Below are 12126 nucleotides of genomic sequence, written 5' to 3' on the forward strand. Positions count from 1 at the left end.
ATGCAGGGTCTCTGGTCTAATTCCTGTTTTGATCCATTTTCACTTGAGTTTTGTGCATGGTGAGAGGTAGAGGTTTAATTTCATTTTATTGCACATGGATTTCAAGTTTTTCCAGCACCATTTGTTGAACAGGCTATCTTTTCTCCATTGTATGTTTTTGGCTCCTTTGTCTAGTATGAGATTACTGTATTATGTGGGTTTGTCTCTGTGTCTTCTATTCTGTACCATTGGTCTGCCTGTCTATTTTGGTGCCAATACCATGCCAGTTGGTAGATTGCCTGCCTCGCATGCACAAGGCCCTGGGTTCCAATCCCCAGGCACCACAAAAAAAGAAAAAAACAAAGACACTTTAATATTTGTACATTTTTTAATAGCACAGGGCACAAAGAATTTGTTCACTCACTTTATTCAGAAACAATTTGAGGAAAACAATGTTACAATGTTCCTGTTACCAGTGAATCATACCAGTTGTCTCAACTCCCGGCCAATGAAGTAATCATATCCTCAAGGTCTGAAAACAAAGTCAAGGGTTGAGAAATCTTGGGGAAAATTTTTCTAGGTGCGTAAAACACACATCAGTTGTTATACGTGGAATGTTTACATTCAAGGCAAAGTTCTGATCTTAAAATAATGTTTTACCTCAAATCTCAGTAAGAAGAAAAGGGAAAAGAGAAGCAACAGTTCACATTACAATCAGAATCAAATTTTCAATATAAAGTTGAAGGGTCTCCAAAGGAAGCAGTTGAGGTAAGACAGTAAAAATCCTCTTAGAGATAGGTGGTCACCCTAAAGCAATTTTTCAGTCTGACAGTTCTCCAAATGCTGTGGACTCCAATCATCTTGCCTAACTCACTTAGATGCATGCACCTAAATTCTAGGTGTGATTTAAGTATTTACACTTTGAGCATAGTACATTTGAAAGAAAAGGAAAAGATTTTCATACTCTGTAAGTCTAAAACATTTTACTTCTACTAGAAAGCTTTGTAGCCCAGTAAGTTAGAACCTTGGAATCAGACCTTGAGACCCCTCACAAGTTTGTGGGCTCAAACCCACCACCGTCGTCCATCAGGTAATATAAAGAAAACAGAATCCCGAGCCTGTCCATGCAGACATTGTACTGGGATGGAAGAGACAGGCTTACTTACTTGTATTCCAAAAACTTGCTCCTCAGACCCAGCACAGGAAGGTCAATTTCACTAAAACTGCAGTCTCTAAGAAGAAGAACTGCTGAAAACCAACACTAACTTCTGAAGAAGGGGAAGAACTTGGCAACAGCTGCTTTGACCTCCTTGTTTCTCAAAGTATAGATGAGGGGGTTGAGGGTAGGACTCAACATAGTGTATAGCACACCAGCCACCTTGCTCTTCTCTGCACTGTAGCTGGAGACAGGGCTTATGTAGGCATAGAAGACAGCGGTGTAATACATGCACACCACAATGAGGTGGGAGGAGCAGGTGGAGAAGGCTTTCTGTTTCCCCTCTGAAGTCCTCATCTTCAGGATGCTAGAAATGATGAACCCATAGGACACGAGGGTCATGAGGAAGTTTAGTATGCCATAAAAGGCATCAGCCAGGACAATCATGACACTGTTCACATAGGTGGAGCTGCAGGAGAGAAGCAGCAGAGGAGGAGCCTCACAGAAGAAATGGGTAATGACATTAGGGCCACAGAAATTCAAACGCAGCATCAGCCCTGTGTTGAGGGCTGAGTTGAAGGCACAGAGCACCCACACTCCGGTGGCCAGCATGCTGCAGAATGCCTTGCTCATCTTGGTGCTGTAATGCAGTGGGTGGCAGATGGCTGCATACCGGTCATAGGCCATGACAGTGAGGAGCAGCAGCTCTGAGGATGCAGACCATGTGAGGAAATAGAGCTGTGCCATGCAGCCCCCGTAGGATATGAAGCTCTTCTCTGACACCAGACCCTCCAGTGCCTTGGGCATGATGGAGGAGGTACAGATAATGTCCATAGTAGCCAAGTTGAACAGGAAAAAGTACATGGGGGTATGGAGCCCAGGGTTGAAGGTGATGGTCAAGATGATGAGGACGTTCCCTGTGAGGGCCACTGAGTAGAGGGAGAGAAAACAACTGAATAAGAGCACGTGGTGTTCTGGGTGCTCTGAGAAGCCCTGCAGGATAAACTCTGTTACCATTGTCTGGTTACCCATGGTCCCTGGGTGGAGAGGGTGTTCTGGGACTATCAGGAGAATCTTCACCCACAGTTTCATGTGATTTCAGGACTAAAGAGAGAAAAATGAGAGGTATCTTCAATACCACTACTATCATGTTTCAATGAAACCTAACAACATGGCATGTATAATATGCATAGATACTAGGATGTATTATGATAAACATATCAATATCACATAGGCAAAGGTCATGAGTATCCAGTTTATAAAAAGTTCAGATGAGGCCAATTTAACCTGCATCATTCAACCTCAAAGAAATGCAAATTAAAGTAATGATCCAACTCTTATCATCCATCTTTTGATAAAGTTAGAAAAGGAAGATTGAGTAGCATGTGTGGGTGCCAGAAGAGTCTTTCAAATGAAATGTTGGCGTTTGCAGGAAAATGGATGGAACTAGAGACCATCATGTTACTCAGAGGTTAAGGTTGTATGTTTTCTCTCATACGCAGAAGCCAGAGAGGAAAAGGAAAACAACAGTGGAGGTGGATCTCCTAAAAATCAAAGAGAGATCACAGGAAAGGGACGGGGGCATGGGAGGTGGGGAGAGAGGGAAGAAATGCTTGGAAGTGATCTTTGTAAAATGATATTGTTATACTGTATGCAAGTATGAATGTGTTACAAGCAATCCCATCTATATGTACAATTAAAATGCATCAATAAAAAATGAGGAAATAAAAAATTAATTTTAATGATCAATTCGGAATTAAAGAAAACTGTTATGTCATTGGTAACATGCAAAACTACATGTTCCATTTGAACCAAAGTTTTCTTTCTGGAAATTTATCCTAGGGAAATAATTTAAAACACCTTCAAGCTCTGAAAACAGCACTATTTATGATTGAAATTTAAAAAGTAATCTATACTCTTAAAGGCAAGTTTATTATGATATATTGATTCCATATAATGCTGGGCAGTTATAAAAAAGGCACTTTGGAAGTGTTTTACTGATACTTTTATAAACAATGAGTCAGGCATGGTGGCTTAGGAATGTAGCCCAGTAACTCTGGAGGCTGAGGTAGGAGGATTGCGAGTTCATAGCGAGTCTTAGCAATGTAGCAAGACCCTAGGTAACTCAGTCTCTAAATACAATTTTATAAATGGTTGGGAGATGTGGCTCAATGGTTGAGACCGTGTGGATTCACTCCCCAATGTATGTTCGTAAAAACTCAGAAAAAACAAAAAGAAGAGCTAAAAAATGTACAATGTGATCACTTTGGTCTCTATATTAAAATATATATCATATATATCCTTTGTGTGACAATGCTATTAAAGCAATCATTGTATACACACACACACACACACACACACACACACACACACACACACACACATCTAGTGAGTGATAGGCCAAGTTTGAGCCATAGGAATGGAATATGATTGACTTTCCTTGATTTTGATGGTTGTTTTTTTCCTATTTTCTTATTATTGACCTTTGTAAAAGACAGGTGTTTCATTTAAGTCTTCTATCAGTTCTCTTGAGACTCCTCACATCCTCTTAGAATTCTATACTGACTTGGCTCCACTCCTTGGGACTGCTTGGTCAAGTACCCACCTATCACTCACAGGTTGATGGATGTGCCCCATCTGTCTCTCGACAGCCTTCATGGACCATCCCATGCTTGGCTTTCAAACATGTTTGTTGAAATAATGCTGAAGAACCATGAAGTATGAATGAAAGCAGCATGATTTCTATTCTTAAGACAGTGCACACTAAGAGTTAAGATAAAAAGAACTTGGTACCACGTCTGCTTTCACCTTTTCAACTCCACTCACCAAAACAATTAAGATCATTTTCATTTTAAATTCAGAATTACAATTTTGTTCAAACTTCAAGAAATGCTTTAAGTACTAAAATACTAAGAGGCTTATAGAAATATCGGCCTATGATTTGGGTTATATCCCTCCCTCTATTCTTTTAATAGAAAAACATAAATGTATTATGACCTAGAAGAACTAATGGAAACATCGAAGTCCCATCTGTGAGTCTTCCCAGGAGCTAGGTATCAGGACAACTCAAGGAGTTTGGTAAGTAAAAATAAACACGGTATGCTTTAGATGATTTCATTTTTGTTTGGCAAAACAAACACAAACAACCTTGAATACTTACTTTCACCCAGTTTGACTTAGGGATGTAGAGAAAGAACTAACTTTATTTGATCCTTCCTGAAGACCTAGGGGATGATTCCTGCCATTCACCAGGGACCACTGAGTTAGGTTACAAAGGAAGACTTGGCTTGACCCCACTCATGCTTCTCCACTTCCCACTAATATCCCCCCAGGGTGTTAAGCACCTGACTCCCCAGTCATCATGGTCCACTCCAACATCACATGTTACAGACACACCAGAGCTGTAGTGCTGAAGTAGAGTCTGGAGGAGGAAAATGCATCCAACCCCAACACTTAGAGAGTAGTTGTGGGTCATGTCTGCCACATGCCATCACTAGGCACCAAGAAAAACTATGATACAAGGAAGCTTCAACGCAGTGTTTCTCTTAACTCAGCTGTAGAGTGAGTGTAGGAAAAAAAATCTAAATGGACCTGCTACATAAATGAAGGATTTCAACAGGTGTTAGGTACAATAATATTTTCACAAACCCATTCACATTCAGGAAACAAATTAACCCTCAGATAGCTATCCACTCACTATGATTTCCAGGCTAGGTAGATGGTCTCCTCCTCCAACTGGTCAATGATGAGGTCCAAGTGTCAGGACACCAAGGCTCCTTCCATGAGGATGACCATGAAGTCCCTGCTGGATCTCAGCCAGTCATTCCTTCTCTGAAAGTAAGAACATCCCAGGATGTTCCGATGACATTGGCTTTAATTCTCATCAAGCATCACCAATTATTACCAAGGATCTGAAGGCAAAAATAAAGAATTTAGATAGCAAGCAATAACACTCGAACAATAATACACACCTGTTCAAGTCAAACAACACAATGATGCCCCAGAGTCACGTCAGTAGGATATTAAAACAGTAGTTATTTTCTATACTTATCACACATTTTGGTGGTTAAGCTTCCTAGAAAATAAAAGAATATCATAAGTTATTTCCATCACTTTATAAAACAATAAGTGTCCTCAAAATCTCTGCAATTAATATGTTCATTATATTGAGTTTTTCCTAAACATAGATTGAATTTTATATGGAATGCAATTTACTTTTCATGGAATTTTTTATTAGTTCCAATTTATTTTCTGTGCCTCCATAAGTTAAGGATTGTAGAATTATTTCTGTTTCAAGGTACTTAATTAACAATGAAAAAGTTGACTACTTTATTATTTTTATGTTTAAGGAATGCAAGGATTTCCAAAAACAGCATATAAAATCCAGTGCCTTTTTATTTCAAGTGAAGATAGATATTTCTGTTGTAAACATATTTCAATAAAAGAAAACTGAAACTAAAAACATAACAGCATTTCAAACATGCATCATTAGATTTGAAAGACATTTTGAAGATGACCTTGTCCAACCTGCTTATTAAAAAGTCAAAGTGAATCTAAGTGACTTAACCCTTCACACACAGAGTATTTGTGACAAAGCTAGTATCTAATCCCATGGCTGGGCATTCAGTCCAAAGTTATTTGTTGTGTAATTTGTCAATTGCCTCTATTACCAACACTCGAGTTATTAAAAAAAATGACTAAGAAAAAGAAATAGCAATTAAGAATTTATATGATTATTCTTAGAGTTGAGCTATGGATTTGAAATCCTAAATTCTCAGTCAGTTTTAGCATCCCATTTGTTTGTGTTGTTTCCTTTATCAGAGGAATAGCCTAAGAAACTATTCAAATATTCCTGGCTCTAGATTACCAAAATAAAATCAGCGGGTCTACTTACAGTTAAAGGCCCATTCTAAGCAGACAGTGTTACAAGTAGAATTTTCCTATTTTTATAACACCAAATAGAATGAACCCAACTCAGAATATTCACAACTATCTTGAAATTTTTATTTCACCTTTGTGGAGCTAACAGATCTTGTGTATGGCTTTCCTCTCTCTGTCAACCACAATGGAGGTGTCAGTGTGTACAACCCGTGACACAGTCTAGACAGTTACAGCTTCCTTCCCACATTTAAGCTGATCTTGTCACAGAATTTGGACGTAACTATAGCAACATCTCTCCCTGTCTGTGGGAGTCACTTGGGAACAAATGGTCATAGCCAATACTCTAAGTAGACCCTGAAGGAGCAATTAAATTTTAAGTCCCTATTTGCTGGGAACTTGGCTGTCATGCGTGTTCACCCAAAGGCCAGTTCAAGCTTTGATCCAATGTGGGGAAAAACGGTGTAAACTTCTGTGGGGAAACACAGGACCACAATTGTCCCAGCTCAGAGTAACCACAGCAGGGCTCTGGTGCTCAGGAAAATGTGTTCACACCAAGGAACTGAGGAGAGAGTGATGGACCAGAAGCTAGATTCCTGACTGCCTTCCATGGAAATGAGGGTCAAGCTGCAAACACCCCTGAATTCCTTGGCAAAACCCACTTCTGCTCACAGAGCTGCCCTCTTGGTGGACCTCGCTCAAACTTCAGGTTCCTGCCTCCTGCCTTCTTCCCTTCCCCTATCCCTATTATCTTCTCCCTGTGTGCAAATTCCACCCAAATCCTAGACCATCTCCTCAGTCACACCATCCCTGATTCCCTGAGGGAAATGTTCCCTGCCTGCTAAGCCTCTGTCACATTCAGAAGTCCCCACCAAGCTTTGGTGGCACCATGGGCTTCAGAATCTTTACAGACCCAGGGTCAAAATTCATCTTGAATACTAAAGGTTGTGTGATTTTGGTGAGTGTCTTAAACCCTAAAGTCTAATTAATAATAATAATAATAATAACAAAAAGACATATCATTATCACAGTATGTAATACATGAAAAGAGCTGGTCAATGTTTTCACACACATACACATGTGCAAAAGCATACATACATATACATGTATATATATATAATTTTTTCTGCTAGCAAGCAAAGGATGAATATCTATTTTCTATCATTCCAGGAATGTACTCAAACATAACTAGTACTTAACACATAATTCAACACAAAATTGTGGATTCTCTGGCTGATTTGTTTGACTGAAAAATTAAGTGGGTTTGTTATTAATAACTATAGTTTAATTTACCAAGATCATATCCTAGGAACAAGAACTAAACTAATTACCCCACTAATGGCTTTGGGCATGACCCTTGTCATTTAATAGCTGTATGAATTTGTATAAATCTTATGATCTCTTTGTATCCCAGTTGTTTTCCTTGATAGAATGAGATTAATAATACCTATATTCATGATTTTTATTTGGAGTAGACTGATGTATATGAATCCATTTTAGAAACTATGTTAGGTGTCATTGGAGATGGATCCTTAGTAGAAATAATTAAAAAGAAAAATTCTACCATTTTGTTGTGAAATCCAAACCAAAGACCTCTTTTTTTTCAACAAGATAAAAGATATGTAAGCAAGAGATTTTCTTCCTGAGATGTTAACAATATGTTGCCATTCTGGAATAAATGTGTACAAATTAATTAGGGTAAAGGCCAAACTGTAATTACAAAGAGACCCAAATACATAGTGTCGTAATTTTTTTCTCTCACCCAACTATTTAAAGTGCTCATGAGTCATGGGAAAATTTTCAGATCGATGAGGTAGCCTTGATCCTTTAAGTCATTCAAGAACCCAGTTTCCTTCCAAGTCAATATTCTTGATCTTGTAGGTTGTTGTTAGGTTTGTCATAATGAAATTGCCATAAGCTCTACATGTCACCTCATAAAAGAAGTGACGAAACAGAAAATTCAAGAAATGCACTTTATTTTATGCACGTGAGACAGATGTTACACACAGAACTTCTGTCCACATTTGAGTGGCAAAAATTGTACTTATGTTGCCTCAGCTGCAAGGAAGGCTGGTAGATGTAGCCAAATTGGGAAGATACATGTACATGAAAATGGGAAGATTGATTTTTGGAAAAAATTAAAAATTGCTACAAACATGGAATAGGAAATTAGAGATATAGGATTGGAAAAAAAAAATCCTGGATACAATAGTGAATTTTAAATGCTATTCTTAACAATTGAGATTCAGACGGATTTCAAGATGGCGGACTAGAGGGTGACTGCATTTCATGTTGCTTCAGGACTCAGGATTCAAAAGAGGAGATATTGAGAGACTTGGGACAAATCAAAGCAGCCGGGTGAGTCTCTCCCATTGGGGACACGTCCCGGATGGGGCAGTAGTCCTGGAACGCATGGAACTTTGTGAAGTAGAGTTACCTAAGGAGACACCCCTTCCCCCGCTGGAGCAGTGAACTCAGACAACTTGGAGCATCGAAGTGAAGGCCGCTCAGCACAGCGCTTGGACTCGGAGCAACCACTGGGGCTCTGGGCGGCTGCCCAGAGGAGGAGCTGCGCGGTGAGCTGTTTGGACTATGAGCGACCGCTCCTGAACACCGGGGCCTGCCCAGAGGATGAGGAGGAGGAGCGCGGTGGGTCACTTGGACTCGGAGTAACTGCACCAGAACTCCAGGTGGTTGCCAGAGGAGGAGCTGTGCAGCGAGCTGTTTGAACTCAGAGCGACCGCTCCTGAACCCAGGGAGCTGCCCGGAGGAGAAGGAGGAGGAGCACGGCAGGTCGCTTCGACTCAGAGTGACTGCACCAGAGCTACAGGCAGTTGCAAGAGGAGGAGCTGCGCGGTGAGCTATTTGGACTCAAGAGAGACCGCTTCTGAACAATGGGGTCTGCCCAGAGGAGGAGGAGGAGCACGGCAGGTCGCTTGGACTCGGAGTGACAGAATCAGAGCTCCAGGTGGCTGCTCAGAGGAGGAGGCAAGTGGTGAGTTGTTTGGACTCAAAGCAACCGCTCCTGAACAACGGGGGGCTGCCCGGAGGAGGAGCGTGGTGGATCGCTTGGTCTCGGAGCAGCCGCACCAGAGCTCCAGGCGACTGCCCAGAGGAGGCGTGCGGCGGGTCGCTTGGACTCAGAGCAACCACTCCTGAATACCCGGGGGACTACCCGGAGGAGGAGGAGGAACGGGGCAGGTCACTTGGACTCAGAGTGACTACCCAAGGCTACGGGCAGTTGGTGGGAGGAGGAGGCGCGCAGTGAGTGCTTGGACTCCTAGTGACCGCACCGGACACTGGGCGGCTGTCTAGAGGAAGAGGCGTGAGGCAGGTCGATGGGACTCGGAGCGACTGTACGGGGCTCCAGGTGGCTGCTCAGAGGAGGGGCCTGATAGCCAGGCGATTAGGTGCAGAGCAGGGTCCCAGGACCTAGGAGGCTTCTTGGTGGAAGAGCCGCACAGAGACATGCTTAGGGGCGGAGCAAAGGTTTCAGGACTGCAGACAGATTCTCTGAGGAGAGGCAGCCTAAGGAGACTCATCTGTGAAGGGTGAGGCTCCCAGGCCCAGGAGGTAGGTCCAGGCCCCTGGGAACATTGCAGAGGAAGGCAGCCCAGCCCAGGCAGTAGTTGTAGATTGAGGGAAAACTCTAGGAGGGGAACTGACCAGCAAGACCTCCCCACCGGGTGAGTCTTCCCTGGTGGGTGAGGTTTTCCCAAAAGGACGGTAAAACCAGAGACACAGGCACAAAGAGGCCTTGCCTCAGCCCGCAGCCTAGTTCCCCTTTGGATGACCATTGGTCAATAAGTGGAGGCACCTCTGCCCACTAGCAGGGAATATAACCCACCTGAGGGTCACCACCCCTAGAGAGGCAGCTTCCTTGTGCAGCACTGCATTATCAACTTCCTCCAAGACTTCAGTCTACTGAAGGATAAGAGGGGATATACTAGAAATCTTAAGGGACATTATAAGACAAAAGAGGAAATCTGCAATATCTTAATGACCCACTGATTCCTGAACAATATGAGAAAACAAGGGAAGAAAATGCCCCAAACAAATCTACATGTTACATCAATAAAATCCAATGACAGCATGGCAGAAGAAATGACAGAAAGGGAGTTCAGAATGTACGTAATTAAAATGATCAGGGAAGCAAACAATGAGATGAAAGAGCAAATGCAGGCATTGAATGATGAGATGAAAGAGCAAATGCAGGCATTGAATGATCACATCCATCCACAGTTAAAAGAGCAAATACAGGAAGCAAAAGATCTTTTCAATAAAGAGTTGGAGATATTGAAAAAAAACAAACCAGAAATCCTTGAAATGAAGGAAACAATAAACCAAATTAAGAACTCCATAGAAAGCACAACCAATAGGATAGAACACTTGGAAGAGAGAACCTCAGATATTGAAGAAAAAATATTTAAATTGAAAACAAAGTTGACCAAACAGAGAAGATGGTAAGAAATCATGAACAGAATCTCCAAGAACTATGGGATATCATGAAAAGGCCAAATTTAAGAATTTTTGGGATTGAGGAAGGCTTAGAGAAACAAACCAAAGGAATGAACAATCTATTCAATGAAATAATTTCAGAAAATTTCCCAAATCTGAAGAATGAAATGGAAAATCAAGTTCAAGAGGCTTATAGGACTCCAAATACACAAAATTACAACAGACCCACACCAAGGCACATTATAATGAAAATACCTACATACAAAATAAAGACAGAATTTTAAAGGCTGTGAGAGAAAGGAACCAAATTACATTCAGGGAAAAACCAATTCAAATATCAGCACATTTTTCAATCCAGACCCTAAAAGCTAGAATGGCCTGGAACAACATTTTTCAAGCCCTGAAAGAAATGGATGCCAACCAAGAATCGTATACCCAGCAAAACTTACCTTCAAATTTGACGATGAAATAAAATCATTCCATGATAAACAAAAGCTAAAATAATCTACAAAAAGAAAGTCAGCATTACAAAACATTCTCAGCAAAATATTCCATGAGGAAGAGATAAAAAACAAAGAAGCAAATTAGCAAAGGGAGGAATTATCCTAAAAGAATTGTCAAATAAAGGAGGAACCAAGTCAAGTAAAAAAAATAAATAAATAAATAAATAAAAGAAAATAAGCCAAATGACCGGGAATACAAATCATATCTCAATAATAACCCTGAATGTTAATGGCCTGAATTCATCAATCAAAAGACATAGACTGGCAGTTTGGATTAAAAAGAAAGATCCAACAATATATTGCCTGCAAGAGACTCGCCTCAGAAACAAAGATACCCATAGACTAAAGGAGAAATGATGGGGAAAAACATACCATGCTCATGGACTCAGCAAAAAAGATGGGGAATCCATCCTCATTTCAGATAATGTGGATTTCAAGCCAAAGTTAGTCAGAAGGAATAAAGAAGGACATTTCATTCTGCTTAAGGGAAGCATAAATCAGCAAGATATAACAATCATAAGCATCTATGCCCTAAACAGTGGCTCATCCATGTATGTCAAACAAATCCTTCTCAATTTCAGAAACCAAATAGACCATAATACAATAATACTAGGTGATTTTAACACACCTCTCTCACCACTGGACAGATCTTCCAAACAAAAATTGAACAAAGAAACCATAGATCTCAATAACACAATCAATAATTTAGACTTAACAGACATTTATAGAATATACCATCCAACGAAGAGTGAATACACTTTCTTCTCAGCAGCACATGGATCCTTCTCTAAAATAGACCATATATTATGCCACAAAGCTAATGTTAGCAAATAAAAGAATATAGAGATACTACCTTGTATTCTATCAGATCATAATGGATTGAAGTTAGAAATAAATGAAAGAGTAAAAAACAGAAACTACTACAACACCTGGAGATTAAACAATACGCAATTATATGATGAATGGATAACAGAAGATATTAGGAAGGAAATTAAAAAATTCTTAGAGGTAAATGAGAACAAAGAAACATCATATCAAAATCTCTGGGACACTATGAAAGCAGTACTTAGAGGAAGATTTATTTCATGGAGCGCATTCAATAAAAGAAGTAAAACTCAACAAAACGACCTAACACTACAGCTCAAAGCCCTA

General features: G+C 40.5%; 1 protein-coding gene across 1 annotated transcript in view; it reads right to left on the bottom strand.

Moving 5' to 3' along the window:
• Window positions 1-369: 369 nt before the first annotated feature.
• LOC124975508 (olfactory receptor 13A1-like) overlaps window positions 370-12126 on the bottom strand; it is a 39540-nt gene continuing 27783 nt past the window's right edge. The window contains exons 2-3 of the mRNA XM_047538194.1: window positions 4833-5046; window positions 370-2239 (exon numbers count right to left, since the gene is read on the bottom strand). Of these exons, the coding sequence (XP_047394150.1) occupies window positions 1241-2227 (987 nt within the window). The 5' untranslated portion in view covers window positions 2228-2239; window positions 4833-5046 and the 3' untranslated portion in view covers window positions 370-1240. The remainder of the gene's footprint in view (window positions 2240-4832; window positions 5047-12126) is intronic.

Source organism: Sciurus carolinensis, unplaced genomic scaffold (genome assembly GCF_902686445.1).
Source record: "Sciurus carolinensis unplaced genomic scaffold, mSciCar1.2, whole genome shotgun sequence".
Classification (NCBI taxonomy): Eukaryota; Metazoa; Chordata; class Mammalia; order Rodentia; family Sciuridae; genus Sciurus; species Sciurus carolinensis.